At 37.7% G+C, this 27,789-nt stretch overlaps 1 long non-coding RNA gene, 1 other non-coding gene and 1 gene segment (V, D, J or C); 1 reads left to right on the top strand and 2 right to left on the bottom strand.

Moving 5' to 3' along the window:
* Positions 1-5,030: 5,030 nt before the first annotated feature.
* Positions 5,031-5,135, bottom strand: LOC120102592 (U6 spliceosomal RNA). The gene has a single exon (XR_005504227.1). It is a non-coding gene; the product is annotated as a U6 spliceosomal RNA (small nuclear RNA).
* Positions 5,136-9,847: 4,712 nt separating this feature from the next.
* LOC690255 (immunoglobulin kappa chain variable 12-41-like) lies at positions 9,848-10,456 on the bottom strand. The segment is given in 2 exon segments: positions 9,848-10,185; positions 10,316-10,456. Coding segments are annotated over 2 exon segments (387 nt in total).
* A 6,460-nt stretch (positions 10,457-16,916) lies between these two features.
* On the top strand, positions 16,917-26,985 carry LOC134486782 (uncharacterized). Its single transcript, XR_010066184.1, has 2 exons — positions 16,917-23,219; positions 24,967-26,985. It is a non-coding gene; the product is annotated as an uncharacterized LOC134486782 (long non-coding RNA).
* The last annotated feature ends 804 nt before the right edge of the window (positions 26,986-27,789 follow it).

The raw sequence follows: 27,789 nt of genomic DNA, 5'->3' as shown, positions 1-27,789 counted from the left end.
TTTGCATTTCAATTGTTATCCCCCTCTGCAGTTTCACCTCCAACCCCACCCATACCCTGCTGCCTTCCTCTTGCCTTTATGAGGGTGCTCCTCCACCTGCCTACTTACTCCTGTCTCAAGGCCTGAGCACTACCCTGTCCTGGCTCATCCAACCTCCACAGGACAAAGGCGATCCTATCCCATTGATGCCAGATAAGGTCATCCTCTGCTACACATGGCATGGGTCCCTGGATATGTACTGTTTTGTTGGTTGTTTAGAACCTGGGAGCTTTGGGTGGTCTGCTTGGTTGATACGGTTGTTCTTCCTAAGTGGATGAAAACACCTTCAGCTCCTTCCACTGGGGTCTCCATACTCACTCCAATGTTTAGCTGTGTGCATTCACATCTGTATTGTTCAGGCTCTGGCAGACCCTCTCAGGGCACAGCTATACCAGGCTCCTGTCAGCAAGTACTTCGTGGCATCAGCAATAGTGTTTGGTTTTGGTATCTGAAAATAGGATGGATTCCTAGGAAGAGAATCCCTAGATGACCTTTCCTAAGTTTCAACTTCTTGTCCCTGCACTGACAATAGTATTTTCATCCCCTTCGCAGTAGGAATGTAGCATCCACACATTGATGTGGTCTTTCTTTCCTTTTCCATTTCATATGTTCTGTGATCATGGATATTCCAACTTTGTTTTTGGCTATTATTCACTTATCAGTGAGTATATACCGTGTGTTGTTTTGTGACTGAGTTATCTCACTCACGAAGAAATTTTCTACTTTCATCAATCACCTAAGCATTTTATTAAGACATTGTTTTTAATAGCTGAGTAGTACTCCTTTGTGTAAATGTACCACATTTTCTGTATCCATTCCTATGACGTGGAACACCTGGGTTGTTTCCAGTTTCTGGCTATTATAAGTAAGGGTGCTATAAATATGGTAGAGCATGGCTCCTTGTTATATGTTGGAGCATCTTTTGAGTATATGCCCAGGAGTGATATAGCTAGCTCCACAGTTAAAATTATTTCCAATTTACTGAGGAACCACAAAACTGATTCCCAGAGTAGTTGTACCAGCTTGTTGTCTCACCAGCAAAGGAAGAATATTCCTCTGTCTCCACATCCTCGCCAGCATATGTTGTCACCAGAGTTTTATATCTTAGACATTCTGACTAATGTAAGGTGGAATCTCAGGGTTGTTTTTATTTACACTTCCCTGATGATTAAGGTTGTTGAACATTTCCTTAAATTCTTCTCAGGCATTTGAGATTCTTCTGTTGTAAAATCTCTGTTTAGATCTCTACCCCATTCTTTAATATGGTTATTTGGTTCTCTACAGTCTACCTTCTTGAGTTCTTCGTATACATTAGGTATTTACCCTCTATCAGATGTAGGATTGATAAAGATCTTTTCCCAATCTGTTTGTTGACATTTTGTCCTACTAACAATGTCCTTTACCTTACAAAAGCTTTTCAATTTAATGAGGTCCCATTTGTTGTTTCTTCATATTAGTGCATAAGACATTGGTGTTTTTTCCCCCCTCAGAAAATTTTCCACTGTGCCAGTATGTTCGAATTCACTCCCACTTTCTCTTCTAGTAGACTCATAGTGTCTGGTTTTATGTAGAGGTTCTTGAGTCAATTGAGTTTATCATTGTACAAGGAGATAAGAATGATGATTTAATTTGCATTCTTCTACATGCTGACTGCCAGTTGAACCAGCATCATTAGCTAATGAAATGCTGTCTTTTTTCCAGATGGTTTTGGATCTTTTGTCAAAAATCAAGTGAACAAAGGTGTGTGGGTTCACATCTGGGTCATTAATTATATTCTAATGATCTATCTGCCTGTCTCCTTACAAATACCATCCTGTTTGTTTCACTATTGCTCTGTAGTATAGCTTGAGATTAGGGATGCTGAATCCCCCAGGAGTCTTTGTATTGTTGAGAATTTTTTTTTTTTTTTTGCTATCCTGGGTGTTTGGTATTCCAAATAAATTTGAGAAATGGTCTTTCTTTCTCTGTGAAGAATTGTGTTTGAATTTTGATAGGAATTGCATTGAATCTGTAGATTGCTTTAGGTAAGATAGCCATTTTTATTATATTAATCCTGCCAACCCATAAGCATGGGAGATCCTTCCATCTTCTCAAATCCTGTTCAATTTCTTTCTTCAGAGACTTGAAGTTCTTGCCATAGAAATATTTCACTTGCTTGGTTAGTGTCACACCAAGATATTTCACGTTATTTGTGACTATTGTAAAGGACATAGTTTCCCTGATTTTTTTCTCCCTCAGTTTACCCTTTGAGTAGTGAAAGACTTCCTTTTGTTTGAGTTAATTTAGTATCCACACACTTTGCTGAAGTTGTTTAACAGCAATAGCAGTTCTCTAATGGATGTTTTTGTTTCACTTATATATACTACCATATTATCAGCAAATAGTAATATCTTGACTTCCTTCTTTAAAATTTGTATTCCTTTGATCGTTTGTTGCCTAAACGCTCTGGCTCTAACTTCAAATTCTATATTGAATAGATAGGAGGAGAGTGAACAGCCTTGTGTTGTCCCTGATTTTAGTGAGATTTCTTCAAGATTGCCGCATTTAGTTTGATGTTAGCTATTTTCTTGCTGTATATTGTTTTGATTATAATTAGATAGGGAACTTGAATTTCTTTTCTATCCAACACTTTTGACATGAAATGGTGTTCTATTTGTCGAAACGTTTTTCAGCATCTGATGAGATGATTTTGGTTTTTTTTTTGTTTGAGTTTGTTTACATGGTGAAATCTGTTGATAAATTTCTGTATATTGATACATCCATGCATCCCTGGATGAAACCTACTTGCTCTTAATGAATGATCATTTTAATGTGTTCTTGGATTCAGTTTATAAGAATATTATTGAATATTTTTGCATCAATGTTCATGTGGGAAATTGATCTATAGATCTCTTTGTTAGGTCTATGTTTTGTTTAGGTATCACTGTAACTGTGGCTAAACAAACATTTAGGGTAGTGTCTCTTGTGTTTCTATTTTATGAAATGTTTTAAGAAGTATTGGTTTAGAGAATTCTGCACTCAAACCATCTGGTCTCAAGGATTTTTGTTTGGGAGACTTTTAATAACTGCTTCTATTTCTTTAGGGGTTATGGGATTGTTTAGATGGTTTAACTGATCCTGATTTAATTTTGGAAACTGGTATTGGTCTAGAAAATTATCCAATTCCTCTAGATTTCACAGTTTTGTTTACTATAGGCTTTTGTAATAGGATCTCCCAGTTTTTTGTTTTTTGGGTTTTTTTTTGTTTGTTTTTGTTTTTTGGTTTTTGGGTTTTTTGATTTCTTCAGTTTCTGTTAGGTCTCCATTTTCGCTTATGATTTTGGTAGTATTGATACTATCTTTGTGTACTCTTGTTAGTATGGCTAAGGTTTTATCTATCTTGCTGATTTTCTCAAAGAACCAGCTTTTGGTTTTGTGGATTTTGTACAGCTCTCTTTGTTCCACTTGATTGATTTCAGCCCTGAGTTTGATTTTTTTCTGCTGTCTAGTCTTCTTGGATATGCTTCTTTCTTTTTGTTCTAATGCTCTCGCATGTGCAATTATGCTGCTAGTATATGCTCTCTGCAATTTTTTTTATGAAAGCACTCTGAGCTATGCAATTTCCTCTTAATACTGCTTTCTTGTATGCCATACATTTCTGTATCTTTTGCCTTCATATTTGCTAAATTCTAAATAGTCTAATTTCTTTCCTCATATCTTCCCTGACTGAGTTATCATTGAGTAGACAATTGTTCAGCTTCCCTGTGTATGTGGGCTTTCTGTTGTTTTTATTGTTGTTGCAGACCAGTCTTAGTACATGGTGATATGATAAGATACATGAGATTAGTTAAATCTTCTTGTATTGGTTGAGGCATTGTTGTGTGTCCTATTAATATGGTTACTTTTGTAGAAAGTAGCCTGAGGTGCTGAAAAAATTTATATTCTTTTTTTGTTTTTTTCCAGTGAAATGTGCTATAGATATCAGTTAAGTTCATTAGTTTCATAATATTTGTCAATTTCACTGCCTCTTTGTTTACCTTATGTTTCCATGATAAGAGTGATGTGTTAAAGTCTCCTACAATTAGTATAAGGTTCAATGTGTGTTTGAGAGTCAGTAATATTTCTTTTACAAATGTGGTTGCCCTTGCATTTGAGGCATAGTTGTTCAGAATTAGGAGCTCATCTTTGTGTATTATTTCTTTGATTAGTATCTAGTGTTCTTCCCCATCTTTTTTGAAAATGCTTTGTTTTTGTTTTTTTTTTTTTGAAAATGTATTAGGAAGTAGAATTGCTACTCAAGCTTATTTCTTGGGAGCATTTGCCTGGGACATTTTTGGCTTTTACATTGTGGCATTATATGTGTCTATCACTCAGATATGGTTTCAGTATCCAGCAAAAAGCTGGATCCTCTTTATGTATCCAACCTGTTAGTCTATGTCTTTTTGTTTGTGAATTGAGCCCATTGATGGTGATAGATATTAAGGTCCAAGATTGTTGCTTATTTTGTTGTTACAGGTGGAATTATGATTGTGTGTGTCTCTTCTCTTGGGTTTGTTGTAAGATGTGTTTCCAGTATTTATTTGATGTAGTTTTCCTCCCTGTTTTATAGAGTTTTCTTTCTATTATCCTTGTAGGACTAGATTGGTAGAAAGATATTGTATATGTTTGGTTTGGTCATGGAATATCTCGGTTTCTCCCTCTATGGTATTTGAGAGTTTTGCTGGGTATAGTAGCCTGGGCTCACAATTTTATTGTCTTCAGGTCTGTTTGACATCTGTCCAAAATCTTCTTGCTTTTAGAGACTCTGCTGAGAAGTCTGGTCTAATTCTGATAGGTCTGCCCTTATATGTTACTTGAACTTTCTCCCTTACTGATTTCAATACTTTTTCTTTGTTCTGTGCATTTGGTGTTTTAATTATTGTTATTATTATTTTCTGGTCCCATCTCTTTGTTGTCTGTGGTTTTCTTGTACATTTATGGGCATCTCTTTATTTAGGTTAGAGAAGTTGTCTAAAAATATGGAATGCTTCAAGAATCTGTGTGTAATCCTTGAGTAGGAGCCATTCTAATTCTCTGTACTGTTACAATTTTAGTATATGTGCTGCCAAAGTGAGCACCAATGTGATTTTCTTTTGAGAAATTTCATTATTTCACATATTTCTATACATAATACATTATGGATGCAAGGAAGATTTAAACAGCAGTCCACAAATTAGATTATAGATGGAATGTAGCATTATTAGATTTAAGACAATGGAATGACTGGAATATGAGACTGCACCATATTATAAAGGGACTGATTTAGTGTGTCCAGAGACTGACACAAGACTACTTGCCATCATCAGAGCCCATTCTCCTACCAAAGCAAATATTGGGTATCCAAACACACCAGAAAAGCAAGACTTGGATTTAAAAATCACATTTCTTAATGATGATGGAGGACTTTAAGAAAGACATAAATAATATCCTTAGAAAAATATGGGACAACTCAAGTAAACCACTAGAAGCCCTACAAGAACAAACACAAAAATTGTGTAAAGAATTACAGGAAAACACAACCTAACAGGTGAAGGAATTGAAGAAATCCATACAAAATTTAAAAATGAATATATAAACAATAAAGAAAGAACAAAGGGAAACAAATGTGGAGACAAAAAACCTAGGGAAGAGATCAGGAGTTATAGATACAAGCATCACCAAGAGAGTACAAGAGATGTAGAAGAGAGAATATCAGAGGTAGAAAACAATGACATAGCCATAAAAGATAATGTTAAATGCAAAATGGTCCTAGCCTAAAACATCAAGGAAGTTCAGGACACAATGAGAAGATCTAACCTAAGGATAATACACATAGAAGAGAGTGAAGACTCCTAATTAAAGGCCCGGTACACATATTCAACAAAATTATTGAAGAAAACTACACTAACCAAAAGAAAGAGATGCCCATAAACATACAAGAACCTGCAGAAATCCAAATAGATTGGACCAGAGAGTCACATAAGAGTCAAAACACCAAATGCACAAAACAGAAAAAAGAATATTAAAAGCAGTAAGGGAAAAAGGTCTAGCAACATATAAAGCAGACCTATAAGAACTAGAGCAGACCTCTCACCAGAGACTATGAAAGATAGAAGATCCTGGGGGGCAGATGTCATACAAACCCTAAGAGAACACAAATGCCAGTCCAGGCTAACATAACAGCAAAACTCTCAAGTAATAAAGATGGAGAAACCAAGATATTCTATGACAAAGCCAAATTTACACAATATCTTTCTACAAATCCAGTCCTACAAAGATAACAGATGGAAAAGTCCAACACAAGAAGGGAAACTGCACCCTAGAAAAAACAAGAGAATAAACTCCTTGCACAAACCAAAATAAGAGACACACAAAAACATAATTCCATCTCTAACAATGAAAATAACAGGAAACAACAATCATTATTCCTTAATAGCTCTTAAAATCGGTAGACTCAATTCCCCAATAAAAAGACATAGACTTACAAACTGGATACATAAAGAGGACAAAGCATTTTGTTGCATACAAGAAACACACCTCAGGACAAAGACTACTGTCATATAGTAAAAATCTGAAAAAACAACTTTCCACGGAAATGGTCCAAAGAAATAACCTGGGGTAGCCATTCTAATATTAAATAAAATTAACTTTCAACCAAACTTCATCAACTTCATATTTATCATAGAAAAAATGCACCAAGATGAACTCTCAACCCTATTTATCTATGCTGCAAATGCAAGGGCAACTACCTCTATAAAAGAAACCTTACTAAAGTTCAAATCGCACATTGCACCTCACACAATAATAGTAGAAGATTTTATCACCCCACTCTCATCAATGGACAGATCATGGAAACAGAATTTTAACAGAGATATAGACAAACTAACAGACGTTATAAAACAAATGGATTTAACAAATATTTATAGAACATTTCATTCAAAAACAAAAGGATATACCTTCTTCTTCTTAGAACCTCATGCTACTTTCCCCAAAATTGACCATATAATTGGTCACAAAACAGGCCCAAACAGATATAAGAAGGTTTAAATACTTTTGTGCATCCTATCAGATCACCACAGACTAAGGCTGGTCCTCAATAACAACAATGACAAAAGAAAGCCCACATGTACATTGGAGTTCAACAAAACTCTACTCAATAATAACTTGGTTAAGGAAGAAATAAAAAAAAGAAATTAAAGACTTTTTAGAATTTAATGGAAGTGAAAGAACAATAAACCCAATCTTATGGGATAAAAATGAAAGCAGATCTAAGAGGAAAACTCATACCTCTGTGTGCCTCCAAAAAACACCAGGGAGAGAACATTCGTTAGCATCTTGATAGCACACATGAAAGCTCTGAAACAAGAAAAGCAAATATATGCAAGGGGAGTAGAAGGCAGGAAATAATCAAAGTCAAAGATGAAATAAACCAAGTAGAAACAAAGATAACTATACAAAGAATCAACAAAACCAGGAGTTGGTTCTTTAAGAAAATCAACAAGAATGATAAAACATTAAGCAGATTACCCAGAGAGCACAGAAAGTGTACCCAAATTAAGAAAATCAGAAGTGAAAAGGGAGACATAGCAACAGAATCTGAGAAAATTCCAAAAAAAAAAAAAATCATCAGACCTACTACAAAAGCTTATATTCAACAAAATTTAATAATCATGAGGAAGTGGACAATTCCCTCAACAAATACCAGGTATCAAAGGTAAATCAGGATAGATGAAACATCTAAACAGTCGTATAACACCTAAAGAAATACAAGCAGTTATTAAAAAGTCTCACAAAAACAATAATAATAACAACAAAAGAGCCCAGGAACAGATGGGTTTTGCATTGAATTCTATCAGACCTTCATAGAAGACCTCATAACGATACTGTACAAACTATTCTACAAGATATAAACAGACAGAGAACTACCTAATTTCTTCTATGAAGCTAGAGTTACACTTATACATAAACTACACAAAGATCCAACAAAGAGAACTTCAGACCAATTTCCGTTATGAACATCGATGCAAAAATACTCAATAAAATTCTTGCCATCTGAATCCAAGAAAACATCAAATTGATCCCTCATGATCAATTAGGCTTCATCCAAGGGATGAAGGGATGGTTCTATATACAGAAATCTTTCAACGTAATCAACTGTATGGAGAAATCCCAGGAAAAAAAGAAACACATGATCATTTCATGAGATATTGAGAAAGCATTTGACAAAATTCAACACACCTTCATAATAAAAGTCTTGGGAACATCAGGAATTCAAGGCCCATAACTATACATATAAAAGCAATATACACTAACCAAGTACTTAAGTTCAAACTAAATGGAGAAAAACTTAAGGCAATCCTACTAAAATCAGGGACTATACAAGACTGCCCACTCTCTCCCTACTTATTCAATATAGTACTCAAAATCCTAGCCAGAGCAATAAGACAATGAAAGGAGGTCAATTGGTAGGATGAGATGTAAATGGGTAGTTTTGGCATAAAATTAAATGTAAACTTCTTTGATAAGACTTTAGAAAGTTAAACTATAATATAGTGAGAATATCTAAAACATTAATTAAAAAAAGAAATAACAAAGGATTCTCTATTGACTCTCTCAATTGTTAGGTAGATTTAGCACCCATACTCATTGTCTTCCTCCTGAAGCATTTCTGATCATGGGACCTGTGTAACAATAAATTCAAGTCTTAGCATCTGTAGAAAATAAATACACTTCATATGATTGCTCTCTATGTGAATGTTTTGTACCATGCTTCCATAAAACACATCACAGAAGGTGAGTTTTAAGGACACGATGAAAACTGCCGAAATTATAAACATGAATGTGTTTATAAAAGGTCCATAACCTACATAAAGTTGTAACTTTCAGAGAATTATTTTAAGATGTCTCAGCAACTTAGAGGATTTTCAGTTCTTGAATAGGACCTAGGTTCATTATCAGTATCCACATGGTGACTTGAAAACAGTCTAGTTCCATGGGATCCAAATAATTAACCTAAAAATGTACGTGTGAGTATGTGTATATGGAATTATTAACATTTGATATCTTGGAATATTCATATACTCAGAAATGCCTATTTGCATTCAATAAAAAAGTAATGAAAAAAGAGGCCATGAAATTAAAAGGGAGTAAATAGGAATATTTGTGAAGATTCAGAGGGAAGAAAGGAAGAAATGTCATAATTAAAATGCAATCTCACAAATAAAAATTGGAAAAAGTAGTAGCTGCATCATCTCAATAACATCTGCAAATGTCTGTGAAAGGACTATATAATTATTTATTTATTTCCCAGAATTAGTTCACATCTGAGAGCCTAAGCCATGAAAGAAAACATAATAAGGAAATTCTGCATTGAACCAGGCAGAAATCAAAATAAGTGCAACTCATAGATTGGACCTGTTCTTTTTAAGATGAGCATATTCCCTACAGATATACCCATATTGTCTCTCTGATCTCACCCATCAGAGATCATGGCCTCTTAATGGATCACTGACCTGGCTGCAGCTGTTCCTAGCCTTTGATGATTTGCATATACCCAGAGCACAGCCCACTGATGTGAGGACTTCTTTATCCCCAGGTCATACCGTGTGCTAGAGTCAGCCTCACACATGTCATACACAGGCATGAGTGCTTCTAGTCACAGCCTGGAGTTGCTGCTGCTCTGGCTTACAGGTAAAGAAGACTGAATAAATAGGAATGTTATTCATATGGATGTTGTTAGTCCTAAGGGAAACAGTCTCAGCATCCAGAGACACCAGAAGAAGCATTTGCAGTAGAGTGGGCTCTCACTTCTGCTTCCCTGGGTGGTTTATGTCATGGCCTGAATCACTGTGGGAGGAGCACTATAATGCTGTAGACAGTAATAGATTCCAGTATCTTCAACCTGTAGTCTGTTGATCTTAAGAGAATACTGTGTGCCAGATCTACTGCCGCTGAACCTTGATGGGACCCCATCTGCCAAGCTGGTTGCACTATGGATCAGGAGCTGAGGAGATTTCCCTGGTTTCTGCTGATACCATGATAAGTAATTACCAATGTCCTGGCTTGCCTGGCATGTGATGGTGACAATTTCTTCCAGAGATGCAGACAGGGAGGCAGGAGACTGTGTCATCTGGATGTCACATTTACCACCTGAGATTGAAAATTGAAAAAGAATTCCCATACAATTTATCTTGGTATAAGACATCATTTATGGAAATCATGCATGGAGCACTTACTGCACTGATCTGTATAAATTTTCAGTTTATTCAGTCTTCCTTACCTGTAAGCCAGAGAAGCAGCAACCCAAGGAGTTGAGTGGGCACGTTCATGTTTCTGTGTAACATGTGTGAAGCTGACTCCAGCACAGGGTGAGACCTGAATATAAAGCAGTCAACTGAGCAGTGGGCTGGGCTCTGAGAACATGCAAATCAGGAAACAGTAGGAATGACCATAGCACTGTGAGATCAGTGCCTCAAGAGGTCTGTGGTCCTCTTATGTTTTACATCAGAGAGCCAGTACAGGTTTATTTGGGTTTATTTTAGAGAATGTGCTCCTCTTTGGATAGCAGCAACAGCAGCAGCAACAACAACAACGAATCACCAGGCTATGAGATGCATATTGTTTTGATTTTTGTCATATTCATTATAAGATTTTCTGTTTTATTTCTCTTATAGCTGGACCTGTAATCTACAGTAAATTTTAAACAGTATATAAATGGTTTTAGTGCAAAATTTATATTTACCTATGAAGGTTATTGAGGTGGTTTAGCTTCATCATTTTTTTCTACTTACATGTGAGATTGAATTTTAATATTAATTTTTTCTCTTTTATTTCTTCCCTCTTAAATCTCCCAAATATACATTCTTCCTCTACTTGTAATTCATCACCTCTTTTTCCATTAATTGTTACTGCATAATTAAATGTACTCATACACACTCACACACACACACACACACACACACAGGCAAACACACAGACACACATATTCTTATCAATAAACTTTTGAGTTAATATAATGTTACAGGCACACCCACACACCCATACACAAGCATACGTGCACACACAGACACACACATACATACATGTGTGTGTGTATGTGTGTATATATATATATATATATATGTATGTATATACAGGGTTGATCATTATTGAACAGTCAATCAATTGGTTGTGCTCTGCCCTGGAGTGGAAGACCTCTCCTCCTCCTAGCTTTATCCAGTTGTGTATACTTCGTTGGGTAGAACTGAGACTATATGGGGTTTATCCCATCCAGTTTGGCAAGTTCAGAGGTGTCCTCTATTATTCAGCTCACCTTTGGGCAGTAATTTAGGTGAGATTTTGCATGTTTATCTTCTGATATTCATGGAATTATAATCTCAGAGAAAACTCCCCAATCTTTTGGTTCTTACAGTGTTTCAACTCTACTCTTCCAAATTATTCCCAAGCCTTGTGTATGGAAAATGTTGTAAATGTATCCACATGATTGAGCTACACATCTTCTCATGGAACTCAGCAAGAATAATTTTGATAAAAATGATTCCCAGAAGAATAATAGAATAATACTGGAAGACATGGTCTGTGGAGAAGGACAGGAGCTTTCATAACATTAATTTTTCAGATAAACAAACTTATTTTACACTATTTTTGACAGAGAAGCTACCCAAGAACTATTGACATCAAGAGCAGAGAAATTCATGGGTGTCTCTCCTTCCATCTATGCCTATGAGCTCTTTACTTAGATTAGGCTGGGATTATATATAAGCCCAAAATTTCTGTGAGGCTTCACACAACTGTACCTGAGGTATTGCATATTAAATAATTTTTGTCTTTAAGAATATTAGTTTTTTTATCAGTAATATCATCCATGTCGTTGAATGTACAATTGTTCTACTTGCATATGCTATGGGCATCATGCCTTCTCCAGAAACTATGAAGAGATAAATCTAAATTTAATTTCAGAAAAAGGAATTCAATCGCTTTGGTGAGAGAAGCATGTACAGAAGTGAATATAGAAGCTAAACACAGGGAGATACCATAATGGGTACCAAGTAGATCCTAATAGGGAGTAAAGCTATGGTGGATTTAGTGTGAGTGTCCATGATCCATTGATAGTAAAGAGTTTGCATGTATATGTAATCATTCTGTAGCATGTAAAAATCTTCCAGGGTGATGATACTCATGAGGGCCCTGAAAATGATATTGCAGACAAAATTGGCATCAAGAAATAGTGTTGGAATATATTTTAAAAATAATTAACCTGAAAATTGATGAAAAGTGTGACTAAAGTATGTTTTAAAGTGCTTGCTAAAAGTGATACATCCAAGAGTCTTCAGTAGAGACAAATTATGACCCATACCCTGATTCTACCAATTAATATGCATCTATTCACACATGTATGTTTTCATTAAGCAATTTCATCACACTCTCAATATATGGAATCCATCAAATTGGTAACTTTATTTCACTGTTGGTAGAACATCATTTGAAAAAGGAGAGGGAAAGAGATCATTTCCATAGGTTAATGCCATTAGCAATAATCAAGACAAAAAGTCCCCACCAAAAATGGAAAAAAGACTGCTCAGTACCCTTGCTTGTCTTTTCACATCCTTTAATGATCTGTCGAGGTCAGAGTGGAAGTCAAAGTCTGTGTCTTTGGTTCAGGGGAAGCTTTTTCTGCCATATTTGCTGATGTGATTTCATCCCATGGCCTTTAGATTTTTAACTTTGAAAATTACTAGATGTCAGCAAGCAACTTCTCTCCAGGTTATAATGATAAACAATCCAGCTGCTTCAGCAACACTGTAGTGGAGTATGATAGATGAATGGAAAATGAAAGAGGTGTTACACTTACCGTTCTGACACGGAAGGTAATTATTCAGGTAATTATCCATTGTCCTAGGACAGGTGTTTTTACATCTACAACACAAAGAATTGCTAGGATCTCTAGTCTCCCATGACCAAATGTAGGGATGAAATGTGCCACGACCATTCTCATAGAAGTAGGTAAAGACCTGGAGAAAATTCTGGATGACAAGTGAACAGAAAACTAACTAGTAACTTCTCTTGCTCCTAGTGTTACAGTGATTGATACTAGATACCAGCCCACAGTCTGGTGATCTTTATTGGATAGATCTGTATTATGTCCTCCCTCTGCTCGAGAGATTGCAAAAATGAAGACATAGTAAAGTCTTTCTTCTTGTTGGGCCCAGGAAAAAGCTGAACCATCATTAATAGTAATTGTAATGTGCTCAGGAAAAATAATGAACTGAATCTGAGCCTGTTTCTTCCTGGTAATATACAATAAAACCCTTAAGAAGAATAGTGTGCAGGCTATCAAACAGAAATACATGTAGAACACACACACACACACACACACACACACACACTCACTCACTCACACACACACACACACACACATACACATCTATATATATGCAGTTAATTCTTGCTACTAAGGAAGAAGAAAATATTATACTGGGATTTAACTTAATTAATAGAGTTTTTTTCTAGTATTAAAAATATTTAAGAGCATTTTGTGAAGAGGGTTTGGTGATGACTCCTGTAGTCCCAGCTCTTGAAAGTAGGAAGCAGTAATTCTAGAACTTCAAAGTCATCCTCTAATACAAGTTTAAGGTCACACAGTTCTATATGACCCCAAGATTTGATCAGAAAAAAGTAATATTTTAAGTTAGTTAAGAAAAAAATGATAGGGGCTGGGGATTTAGCTCAGTGGTAGAGCGCTTACCTAGGAAGCGCAAGGCCCTGGGTTCGGTCCCCAGCTCCGAAAAAAAGAACCAAAAAAAAAAAAAAAGAAAGAAAAAAATGATAATATATTAAACATAGATTCAAAAGTTAATCTATTTAAGCACTTATTGCTTATTCCTTATGGAAACTTTCAATCTGCATTTGAGTTAGTTAAAATAAAACCATGTAGACTCAAAAAAGTATTAGCCAAGAATAAAACTAATATACCTAACTCTTAGAAAACTTCATCATTATATAATAAATTTTAGGTTATTTCAAAAACCTAATTTATTATGAAACTTCGTGAGTTTTCATCATTACCACTTAAAACTATGTCTAATACGTTGGTATTGATATTTCCGAATTGGTCTAAAGATACAGGGTTGGTTTTTTCCTGAAAATTTCTGGGTCTCACACAGTCTGACTGTTCTCAAACTTGTATTAGATGATGATTTTGAATTTGTGACACCACTCTCAAGAGCTGGGACTTCAACCTTGCCAAAAATACCTAAGTCCTGCAATGCTTGTGGGTGTAATCCAGGTTTTTGTTTTGTTTGGTTTTTTGGACACAGGAGGAAAGAAGTTCGTAATTGCGGATTGATGTCTATATGCAGGTGAAGGAAGGCACAAGATAAAGCAAGGCCTGTGATTGGGCACTGAAAAAGCAAGGTTTGGAGAGAGGAAAGAGAGGAGGAGGAGGAGAGAGTGGAAGAACCATGATGGAGGCAGAGAAGAATGACCTGGATGTGTGTGGCCTCAAAGTATCACAGGTAGTTATGAATATTTTATAAGGGATGGATTTTTATAGGACAATTTGTCTTATCTAGGTGGGTAGTTTATATCTATATTAATTGACTCTAAATTTATTGTCTGGATGATTTTTGGAGAAAGAATTTACTGATACATATCTGATTAATAACTTACCAGCTTCCAGAGTTTTGATTTCACAGTGATATTGGGAATTTTTCCAATAACAACAGGGGGCAGATACTGGGATTGTGAACAGAGTTCACAGCAGAGAGTTGCAAGAAAGTAGCAGCCACAGGGCCCAGAGTGTAGCTGGTGTCAATGTGGAGCTAACCATAGAGGAGGAGAGACTGCTGGAGACAGAGTAGCAGGAGCTAGTGTGACCTGGTGCATGTGCCCAGCATCCGTATTTATATTATTTACTACTACAGGTGTCACACCAACGTTTTAGGCAAGAATCTAGTAAAATTTAAGATTACACGGACTCAATCACAGGAACCTTGAAGCAAAGGAACACAGGGAGAGAGAGAGATTCTCTGCTCCCAGACACTAGGTTCCCTGATGTGAAAAGAAACAATGTGCGCTGGGTCAGGTTGTAGAGAGTGTGGCTTAATTCAAAGACTGACTTTTTTTTTGCTTTTAGAATAGAGTTTTATAAAGAGTTTGTCCAAATCACATGGGACATTTCACTCACAATTCTGAACTAAGATAAAAATATAGAAGTCTGTAGTACCAGGCAGAGTGCATAACAGATGTATATTATATAAGTTGCTAATGAAGTGAGTAGAGCATCCAGGTGGAGAGCTTAACAGATGGTATAAAGATATAATGCTCCAATAAGTCATACACATTCTCTCTAATGTGAGCTTCACAGGAATTTTGGGTTACTACAATGATTTGACAAGCTGTCTACTTCTTACTAACAGCTATTAATATAAGTGTGATTAAACTGTTAATTATATATTTAAATATATATTTATTTACATATATAAATAAATATTTATATATATCCTAACTGTATATATACATATATATACATATATATATATATATATACATATATATATATATATATCTCCTAACTGTTATAGTTAGTAGGAAAGAATACAGATTTTGATTGAGTAATGTGGGAAATTCTATCCACAGTTCTCAACTCGTTCAGGGAAAATGCAACGGTTCCAAGCAGAGAACATAATAGATAAAGAAACTGCCTACTTCCTATAGGCAGGTGTGAGTAGAAGTTTACTTTAAAGATGGTATATTAGTGTCTACAGAAAGTTCATATTCTCTAATGTGGGTTCAATGGGAATTCTGGGTTGATTTTGTGGCATGATAGATTGGAGAAGCCTAAGAATAGGATCATATAATATTTTAGTTTATACTTCATTTGCTTTTATATAGTTTCAGTTTTCAAAATGGGTGTGATTTTGAGTTTTGTGAAAATATTATTTATATGGGAGAGAATACAAGATACAAGCTTTTCTGGTTGCCAACTAAAGGATATGCTGACTTGGGGAAAAGGTTTTATCTTTGCGATTTTAGAAAATGTGCCCTGGATGAAATCCTTAGCACCACAAGAAAAACTACTTTGTTAAATGTCATTTAACCACAGTAACTAAATATAAACTTACTTTTTGCAATACAAAAGAAAAAGAAAAAGAAAGGTGATTAGGATCTCGGAATCTTCCTCAAATATATGGATTATGTTTCAGAGAAGGATACCTCTGGAATAACTAGATTCAAAGGAATGAAACAACAAAAAAGAACTGCATCCTAACCAGTCTGTACACTCTACACAGACTGTTACAATCTATACAGATATCTTGATGATATTAAAATTTTGTTTTGAGATTTATATATTACATAATGTACAGCTTTGGTGAGTCTCATTGCTGAACTGACCTGCTTGAGCTCCAGATCTTAAAGAGTTTCGGCCAGATCCACTCAGGACAAACAGAGACTACAGTGATCAGTGGTGTGGACTTCTTAAGGCCGACCAGGTCCTCATTTTCCTACCCCCGCCCAAGATATCTTAATGTCCATACCCAGTCTGAAGAAGTTGTGAAGTGTTGTCGAACCAATTTCCTGAATTTGGGGGTCTGCGGGCGTGGTTGTTCTGAGTTTGTTATTCTGGGGAATTTAGAAATGGTCATATTTTAAGAGAGATAACTAATCTAGAAATGACTGTTCAGTCATAATGTCATTTTGGTAGAAATCCTTTTGTTCATTACTAAATTGAAGTTATAATCTCTTACATTGGTACAGAATTTATTTAATATAAATTTAAGGTTTTCATTGATACTAATTTCTTATTGATATAAAATTGTGCTCGATATTGTTACTCTCATATAGATATTATGCCTATACAATACATTTAAATATACAAGATTTTGACCCAGTCTTAAACTGCTATTATAAACTGTTTCTAAATGATTAAGCAGTATGAATAAGGGCCAGATACTAAATTCATGGCTCTGAGTTTACTCTTAAGGTATTCTCAAGATACTTTTTAGAAATAGCTAAGAATAGTTAATGGATAACAATCTAGATTACTTTACATGAATAGATGTTTATCAGAAATGTCAGAAATTCACAAAATGTGACATTTTATGTTGTTTATTCTTTTGTTGTTGAGACATATCTGCTCCTAGTTCAGATCCCCTATTTGGATTTAAAAAAATGAGTGTCTCTACAAATAGGTTAAGTAATACATTGTGGCTAGGTAGCCACTCGCAGAAATTGCCTATTTCATCTGCAGACAAGTTACTGTCCAAGAAATGAGAGACTACACAAAAGAGTTGACCAATATTCTCTGCCAATTCAGAATAATCAGTCCTTCAAAATTCTGTTACAAATTCTGTCAGATGATCCGGGGCCAGAAGGCCGAAGAATGATGTTTGTATATGTTTCTAACAAGGAAATGTACAGGTTGGCAGTTGTCTCTTCTTCTAGTCTCAGTTTGGTAAGCTGAGTTAGACTTCCTTCACTTTCAGATAGTATTGGTCTTTCTTAGATTTGTGATGGGGTTGAAGACTAATTACCCAGGCTATGCAACATTGAGAATATATACTTAATTAGATAATTTCAGATAGTATACAAGATAGCCAAGATATAACACATAGATTTGAAACTTTTCTTAGGGAGAGATAGGATAGGATAAATAGGTAGATTATAGAGTATTCCATTGAATTGACAAACGTGATGATTGGGTGTTAGGTATATTTTATCCTTTATAAATCATAGATGGTAATTTTGCTCAGCTTACATCTGAGAGAAAAGTTCATTTTTTAATTATACAGAAAAGGTAAAATGTGGATTGGTGACTACATGCAGGTGAAGGCAGGCGCAAGATAGAGCAATGGCTATGATTGGGTGGTGAAAAAGTAAGGTGGGCACACAATTTTGGAGAAAGGAGACAGGAGGGGAAGAAGAGAAGAACCAAGATGGAGGAAAAGAAGGACGACCCAGATCTGTGTGGACTTAAAGTACCACAGTAGTTATGAATATTTCATAAGGGATGGATTTTATAGGACAATTTGTCTTATGTACTTGGGTAGTTTATATCAATCTTATTTGGCTCAGAGTTTAGTGTGTGGACATTATATGGAGTGAGAATTTATTGATATAAATCTGATTGATACATTAAAAGCTTATTGAGTTTTGATTTTAATGGGTTACTGAGAGTTGTGACAAGAACCACAGGGGGCAGTTGCTGAGAATATGAGCAGACTCCACAGCAAAAAATGCATGAGATAGGCAGTCTCTGAATGGAACTGCAATGGCATCGAACAGTGGGAACTAGAGGGATGGCGAGATCCCTGCAGAGCCCAGAGAGTAGCTGGCAGCAACATGGAATGGAAACTGTGAACTTAGTGAGTCGGGTGGAGACATTTTGCTGTTTGAGATGAAAATACCCAGTGGACCCTATTAGGCATGTATAGAGTGGGATGATGTCTTGATTTTTATTTATATTATTTACTACTACATATAATTAAGGTACATATCAGAACAGTGTTTCAGTACTTCCTAGTAGTAAGAATTGGACTGCTCATGCGTGTGTTTCTCCACACATTTACCTGTCATAGGCAATGCAGGATGTTCCTTAATGCTGCTGATCATTTTCAAGAAGAAATAATCTCAAGTATACCCCATCAGTTTTGGGTTCTTTTTTGTTTGTTTGTTTGTTTGTTTGTTTTGAGCATAATATAATCATTGTTTTTTTTCTGGAGTCCATCTGAACAAAGATCGAACTCTACTTAATTTTAATAATCTTTCCAGCAGGGGGAGCCAATGACACTTGTCTATCACTTAATTTAGACTGTCAATCACTGTAACAATAGGGATTGGAGAAAAGAGAAAATTTTAGTTTCTGATGCATTGGTATTCAATTCTTCTATTCCTTCCAGGATCGGTGTGGCACTTGTTTACTTTCCTATACACCCATTGTTCTCCAGTTCAGAGCAAATACAGCTGCGGGATTGCATAACCATACTCAAATCCAAATCTCCATCATGATCTCAAAACCTCAGTACAGGCAGTGAAAAGATCACCAAAGTGTGACATTTCATTGGATATTGAGAAGTCTCTTTTGCCCATTATTTTTTATCCTGAATATTTCTAATGGTATGAACTTATGAAAATTAACTATGGAGACACTAGACCGTATCATCTCTATATTTGGGACCGTAGATATAGCTATGAAGCAAACTAAGTGTGAATTTCATATCTACTGTGCATCTTGTCTCCTTCATGGAAAAGACCCTTGTGCTGTCTTCAGACTAAATGAATACCACCTTAGTGAGTGGTTTCCCTTTATCCTTCAGGAGTGAATACAACATAACACACCACAACCATTGATTATAGTATTATAATTAAATAAAATTCTTAGTGACAGTGTGTTTTTCTTTTTCTTTCTTTCTTTTAGACTTCATTTTTCTTTTATTTTTTATTGGTTAGTTTATTTATTGGCATTTCAGTTGTGATCCCCTCTGTAGTTTTACCTCCAACCCCACTCATACCCTGCTGCCTTCCTCTTGCCTTTATGAGGGTGCTCCTCCACCTGCCTACCTACACTTGTCTCAAGGCCTGAGCATTACCCTACCCTGGGTCATCAATTATCCACAGGACAAAGGCAATCCTATTTCATTGATGTCAGATAAGCTCATCCTCTGCTACACATGCCATGGGTCCCTGGATATGTACTCCTTTGTTGGTGGTTTAGAACCTGGGAGCTTTGAGTGGTCTGCTTGGTTGATACTGTTGTTCTTCATAAGTGGTTGAAAACACCTTCAGCACCTTCCACTGGGGTCCCCATACTCACTCCAATGTTTGGCTGTGTGCATTCACATCTGTATTGTTCAGGCTCTGGCAGACACTCTCAGCTATACCAGGTTCCTGTCGGCAAACTCTTCTTTGCATCAGCAATAGTGTCTGGTTTTGTTATCCTAGGAAGAGAATCCCTAGATGACCTTTCCTATGTTTCTGCTCAACTCTTTGTCCCTGCACTTCCAAGAGTATTTTCTTTGCCTTCACAGTAGGACTGTAGCATCCACACATTGGTGTGGTCTTCTTTTTTTTTCCATTTCATATGTTCTCTGATCTTGGATATTCCAAATTTCTTTTTGGCTATTATTCACTTATCAGTGAATACATACCATGTGTGTTCTTTTGTGACTGAGTTACCTCACTCAAGAAGAAACTCTCTCTTTCATCATTCACCTAAGAATTTCATTAAGTCATTGTTTTTAATAGCTGAGTAGTACTCCTTTGTGTAAATGCACCACATTTTCTGTATCCATTCCTATGACGTGGAACACCTGGGTTGTTTCCAGCTTCTGGCTATTATAAGGAAGGGTGCTATAAATATGGTAGAGCATGGCTCCTGGTTATATGTTGGAGCATCTTTTGAGTATATTCCCAGGAGTGATATAGCTAGGTCCACAGTTAAAATTATTATCAACTTACTGAGGAACCACAAAACTGATTCCTAGGGTGGTTGTACGAGCTTGCAGTCCCACGAGCAAAGGAAGAATGTTCCTCTGTCTCCACATCCTTGCCAGCATATGTTGTCACCAGAGTTTTTGATCTTACCTATTCTGACTAATATAAGGTGGAATCTCAGGGTCCTTTTAATTTGCGTTTCCCTGATGATTAAGGTTGTTGAACATTTCCGTAATTGCTCCTCAGCCATTTGAGATTCCTCAGTTGTAAAATCTCTGTTTAGATCTGCACCCCATTCTTTAATGTGGTTATTTGGTTCTCTGGAGTCTAACTTCTTGAGTTCTTTGTATACATTGGGTATTTATCCTCTATCAGATGTAGGATTGATAAAGATCTTTTCCCAGTGTTTTTGTTGACATTTTCTCCTACTGACAGTGTCTTTCACCTTACAAAATCTTTTCAATTTTATGAGGTCCCATTTGTCGTTTCTTGATATTAGAGCATAAGCCACCGCTTTTTTTTTATTTTTTTATTTTATTTTATTTTTTTTTTTTTTAGGAAATTTTCCACTGTGCCAGTATGTTCGAAATCATTCCCACTTTCTCTTCTAGTAGACTCATAATGTCTGGTTTTCTGTCTTGATTATTGCTAATGGTATTAATCTAGTGAAATGATACTTTTCCCTCTACTTTTTCAAATTATTTACTACCAACATTGAAATAAGTTACCCTTTTGATGGATTCCCTATATTTGAGAGTGTGATATAATTGCTTAATGAAAACATACATGTGTGAATAGATGCATGATAATGGGTAGAAACAGGGTATGGGTCATAATTTGTCTCTATGGAAGTCTCTTGTATGTACCCTGTTTAGCAAGCACTTGACTCACTTGAGTTTGAGCATTGTAAAAGGAGATAAGAATGGATCAAATTGCATTCTTATATATGCTAACTGCCAGTTGAACCAGCATCATAACGTAATGAAATGCTGTCTTTTTTCCAGATGGTTTTGGATCTTTTGTCAAAAATCAAGTGAACAAAGGTGTGTGGGTTCATATCTGGGTCATTAATTATATTCTAATGATCTATCTGCCTGTCTCCTTACAAATACCATCCTGTTTTTATCACTATTGCTCTGTAGTATAGCTTGATGTCAGGGATGCTGATTGCCCCAGCAGTTCTTTGTATTGTTAAGAATTTTTTTTTCTATCCCGGGTTTTTGGTATTCCAGATAAATTTGAGAAATGTTCTTTCTTTCTCTGTGAAGAATTTTGTTTGAATTTTGGTATGAATTGCATTGAATCTTTAGATTGCTTTTGGTAAGATAGAAATTTTTATTATATTAATCCTGCCAATCCATAAGCATGGGAGTCCCTTCCATATTCTCAAATCTTGTTCAATTTCTTTCTTTAGAGATCTTGAAGTTCTTGCCATAGAAATATTTCACTCACTTGGTTAGTGTCACACCAAGATATTTCACGTTATTTGTGACTATTGTAAAGGACATAGTTTCCCTGATTTTTTTTTCTCAGTCAGTTGATCCTTTGAGTAATGAAAGGCTTCCTTTTGTTTGAGGTCAAATTGTTCAATTTGTATCCAGCCACTTTGATGGAGTTGTTTATCAGCAATAGGAGTTCTCCAGTGGATGTTTTGTTTCTCTTATACATACTACCATGTTATCAGCAAATAGGAATATCTTGACTTCCTTCTTTATCATTTGTATCCCTTTCATCGTTTGTTGCCTAATTGCCCTTGCCCTAACTTCAAGTACTATATTGAATAGATGGGGTTGAGTGAACCGCCTTGTCATGTCCCTGATTTTAGTGAGATTGCTTCAATATTGCCCCATTTTTTTTGATGTTAGCTATTTTCTTGCTGTATATTGTTTTCATTATAATTAGGAAAGGACCTTGAATTTCTATTCTCTCCAACACTTTTGGCAAGAAATGGTGTTCTATATTGTCAAAAACCTTTTCAGCATCTAATGTGATGATCATGTGTTTTTTTATTTTTTTCCGTTGACTTTGTTTACATGGTGGAATCTGTTGATTGATTTCTGTATATGGATACATCCATGCATCCCTGGATGAACCCTACTTTGTCTTGCTGGATGATCATTTTAATGCATTCTTGGATTCAAATTGTAAGAATATTATTGAATATTTTGGCATCAATATTCATGAGGGTAATTGATCTATAGATCTCTTTGTTTTTTAGGTCAATGTTTTGTTTAGGTATCACTGTAACTGTGGCTTCACAAAGTGTGAGGAGCTGTCTGAGGAGCTGTCCTCACAGAGATGTGAGGAGCTGTCCGAGGAGCTGTCCTCACATATGTGAGGAGCTGTCCTCACAAACTCCATTACAAGATGGCACCTGCATCCGGCAGAACGCACCTAGTAAAAAGGGCAATACGCAGGCGCCTGGTAACGTCCCTACTCAAAGGGACACGTACGTTTTGGTACGTCATCTGGCATAATTGGCAGCGACCAGTCAGAGAGTGACGCGTCCTAGGCGAGGATAGTTTCCTATATAAGGGACGGTTATTCCTCACTCTCCGTCTCCGCATTGTAAGCTTATGCTCTCCCTCTCAAGACGCATTAAAGCTTTTCTGTAGTAGGATCCTGTGTGTGCCGCGTCGTTCCTGCTGGCGAGACGTAGCGCGGGACATCTGGTGCCGAAAACCCGGGAAAGACCTCACCATCGTCAGCACCTTCGGAGATCCCTTGGCGACAAGGAGGATTCAGAACTGCAGGTAGATACGTTCGGAGAGGCAGCCCTCTCTTGGACTTTGGTCTGGGGTTGTCACCGCCTTGGGAAGGATTTGTTGAGGCTATAGTATTTGTCCTGGGAGCCACACTATTCTTTATGTTCTGTTTTCACCGTTTTCGCTGTTAAAAGGACGATCACAGCAGCTGAAGGCGCGTCTCAGTCTCTCGTATATAAGTGAGCTTCGCGCAGCTCCCTTTTACCTTCGATTTTGACTGTTGAGGAACAAGGATGCGATAAGGCCGACGTAGATAAGCGGCACCGTCCGGGGAGGCGCGTGTAAGACTCCCGTACATAAGAGAGCAGCGTGTCCGTCTCTACCCTTTCACCTCACGCCTTGTCAGACGGACGTAGATAAGCCGCCGGCGTTCCTGGCCCATCATGGGATCCTCACAGTCTGTGGTCACGGCCTTGGAAACAGTGTTAAAGCAGAGGAACATCAAAATTGGAGGAGGAACACTTAAAAACTTTGTGAAGGAGGTGGAGAGGGTGGCGCCTTGGTTTGCCTGTTCAGGCTCGTTTACGATTGCCTCATGGAACAAACTTGGAAAAGACCTTGACAAAAAATTGGCGGAAGATGATCTGCGCCTAGGGACCAAAGCTATATGGAAGCTGGTTAAGAATTGTTTAAAGGATGAAACGTGTAAGGCAGCAGTAGTAGAAGGACAGGCCACTCTCGAGGTAGTCCGGGAAAGTCTGTCAGAAACCGAACGTAGTGAGAGGTTGGGCGCGCGCAAGAAAAAAGACGTCCTAAGAAAGAAAAGGTGCCCTCCCGGTAAGTCCAAAGACAAGGGAGCGTTGAAATTTTCAGATTCCAGCACTTCCTCCTCTACACATAAACCAGGAGGGGGAGCCAGCCTATACCCTGTGAAAGAGCTAGAAGCGCTGAACCTCGACAGTTCTGAAAGCTCTGAAAATAAAACCTTAGACTCAGAGGAGGAGGCTGAGCTAGTGCTGTTAGTATAGCTGTGGCCCTGGCCTCTCCTTTAGAGGCCGCTAAAGCCTTTCATGGCAATTTCCATGTCACCTCAGAAACTTTACGCCGCCTCTTCTCTATAACTAGAAAAGAGGCACGTGATATAGTCACCCAATGCCAACAGTGCTGCCAGTTCCTCCCAGTTCCTCACATCGGGGTCAACCCAAGAGGAATACAGCCATTGCAAATCTGGCAAATGGATGTTACTCATAATTCTACTTTTGGAAAATTTCAGTATGTGCATGTATCTATAGACACATGTTCTGGCATTCTACATGCCACCCCACTTACAGGAGAAAAAACAACACATGTCATTCAGCACTGCCTTGAAGCATGGAGTGCTTGGGGAAAGCCAAAATGTGTAAAAACTGACAATGGCCCCGCCTACACATCTCAAAAATTCCGTCAGTTTTGTGCTCAGATGCAGGTTACCCACCTGACGGGCCTGCCCTACAACCCTCAAGGACAGGGAATCATAGAGCGTGCTCATCGGACGCTCAAATCATATTTAATAAAACAAAGGAGGGGAATTATGATAGAACTCCCCCCAACACCCCGAGTGGCCACTGCTCTGGCCCTTTTTACCTTAAATTTTTTAAATCTTGATGAAGCTGGACAAACAGCAGCTGAGCGACATTGCTCAGAGCCCAAGAGGACAAAAGAATTAGTCAAATGGAAGGATGTATTAACAAATGAATGGAAAGGCCCGGATCCTGTTTTAATAAGATCCAGGGGAGCTGTCTGTGTTTTTCCACAGGACAATGAAATCCCATATGGATCCTAGGACGACTTACTTGGAGCATCACAGCAAGTGATCAAGAAGGGACTGGGACTCCTGCACCTCCTCACTCTTCTTCCATGGATGCCAGCAACGGTGCAGGGCGAGCTACGATGGGGAATAATGTCAACCTTTCCACTCCCGATGCCGGTGATGTACCACTAACAGGGATTTAGGGTTGGCCTATTTACCTAAGGATCCACAGGTTAAACGACTAAAAGAAAATAGGACTATTCCCCTTAAGGGCAGCCTTTGTTTTGGCATATTCAACAAAACATCTTTTGATCTCCCTTGCATTATGTTATATAATCAATCTTCTGCTTGGTTAAGGGAGGCCACATGGGGAACTGGTGAGGAGGACATTGTGGCTAACGCCACAGTTCTCTATGGTGGTGGCCTTACATTGGGTTAATGGTAGCTGCACTGATCTTACGCCCATAGCGATGCTACTTGGAGGAAAGGGCGAAAAGGGACGGTTGTCATTTTCCTGGACGGGGAACATCAAACCTGCTTCCTCTGTCTGGACAGCTACTCATATAAAATATCGCAGTAGTTACCCGCATGCCTCGCTTTATCCCGATCCCTGTTGATGCCCCGGGGACCATGACCTTATTTAGAGGAAAAAGAGATTTTGGTACTTCTGCAATTATTGCTGGCATTATTGCTACGAGAGCAGTCGCTCCCTCGGTTACTGCCTCGGCATTGGCCTTGTCAAATTCAGTACAGACAACCCAAACTATCAACGATTTATCGGCCACCATCTCTGTGGCTCGGGACAGACAGGCCTCAGCCAATACTCAGATATAGGGAGGCCTTATGCTTGTCAACCAACGTATAGATCTGGTCCGAGAGCAATTAGACATTCTATGGCAACTGGCCCAGCTTGGCTGTGAGCAAAAACTCCCAGGCCTTTGTGTCACCTCCATATAATATGACAAATTTACCCGAGCTGCTAATCTAAGAGTCTTTCACAGCATCTGTTACAGAATTGGACCTCGGAGTTTGAACAGACACTTCGGGAGCTGAGAGCGACCATCATTCAAATAAATTCTACCCGACTGGACCTGTCTTTGACGGAGGGATTGTCGTCCTGGATCACCTCAGCAGTCTCTTATTTCAAGGAATGGGTGGGAGTGGGACTTTTTGGAGTGATCCTCTGCTGTGGATTAGTGTTACTCCTCTGGTTGCTTTGCAAATTGAGATCTCAAACAAGAAAGGACAAAGTAGTGATCGCCCAGGCGCTTGTAGCCCTTGAACAAGGAGCGTCGGCCGATATCTGGTTGACCATGCTCAAGCAACAGGTCGCCGGCTGGACAGCTCTTGCACTCCTAGAACCTCGGTTCATTGCACAGGATTAGAGTGTCCGGCTTGAGCAGCCCATGAGGGGTGACGAGCTTAGCATCGCACAGGGAAGTTCTACCAAATATGCTCCCTGGAAGGCATGTCATATTACATGAGGGTTTCTGCCCCAGTTTTCCCTCCCTCGAAAAATGGCAGTGCGACGGGTCGGGAGTGCCCTGGGTCCCAACAACAGCCTAAGGGTATCTCTCTTGTACAGGTTCGCCAACTTCGTACGAGGATATGACCTCTGTCTTCACCCTCCTATATCTGGGTGTCCTGTTTGCTTAAAAAAAAAAAAAAAAAAACAGAAAGGGGGGAGAGATGTGAGGAGCTGTCCGAGGAGCTGTCCTCACAGAGATGTGAGGAGCTGTCCGAGGAGCTGTCCTCACAAACTCCATTACAAGATGGCACCGGCATCCGGCAGAACGCACCTAGTAAAAAGGGCAATACGCAGGCGCCTGGTAACGTCCCTACTCAAAGGGACACGTACGTTTTGGTACGTCATCTGGCATAATTGGCAGCGACCAGTCAGAGAGTGACACGTCCTAGGCGAGGATAGTTTCCTATATAAGGGACGGTTATTCCTCACTCTCCGTCTCCGCATTGTAAGCTTATGCTCTCCCTCTCAAGACGCATTAAAGCTTTTCTGTAGTAGGATCCTGTGTGTGCCGCGTCGTTCCTGCTGGCGAGACGTAGCGCGGGACAACAAAGCGTATAGGGTAGTGTTTCTTGTGTTTCTATTTTATGAAATGTTTTAAGAAGTATTGGTTTAGAGAATTCTGCACTAAAATCATGTGGTCTCAAGGATTTTTGTTTGGGAGACTTTTAATGATTGCTTCTATTTCTTAAGGGGTTGTGGGACTGCTTAGATGGCTTAACAGATCCTGATTTAATTTTGGAAACTGGTATTTGTCTAGAAAATTATCCATTTCATCTAGATTTTCCAGTTTTGTTTACTATAAGCTTTTGTAATAGGATCTCATAATTTTTTTTTTTATTTCTTGAGTTTCTGTTAGGTCTCAATTTCCGTTTCTGATTTTGTCAGTTTTGATACTGTCTTTGTGTACTCTTGTTAATATGGCTAAGGTTTTATCTATCTTGCTGATTTTCTCAAAGAACCAGCTTTTGGTTTTATGGACTTTTGTATAGCTCTCTTTGTTCCTACTTGATTGATTTCAGCCCTGAGTTTGATTATTTTCTGTTGTCTAGTCTTCTTGGATATGTTTCTTTCTTTTTGTTCTAATGCTCTTGCATGTGCTATTATGCTGCTAGTATATGCTCTCTAATTATTTTTATGAAAGCACTCTCACCTATGCATTTTCCTCTTAACACTGCTTTCATTGTATACCATAAATTTCTGAATGTCGTGCCTTCATATTTGCTAAATTCTAAAAAGTCTTTAATTTCTTTCCGCATTTCTTCCCTGGCTGAGTTATCATTGAGTAGACAATTGTTCAGCTT

This window comes from Rattus norvegicus, chromosome 4 (assembly GCF_036323735.1).
Source record: "Rattus norvegicus strain BN/NHsdMcwi chromosome 4, GRCr8, whole genome shotgun sequence".
Classification (NCBI taxonomy): Eukaryota; Metazoa; Chordata; class Mammalia; order Rodentia; family Muridae; genus Rattus; species Rattus norvegicus.
The sequence above is the reverse complement of the archived record's forward strand: the minus strand, read 5'-3'. Positions and strand labels throughout refer to the sequence as shown.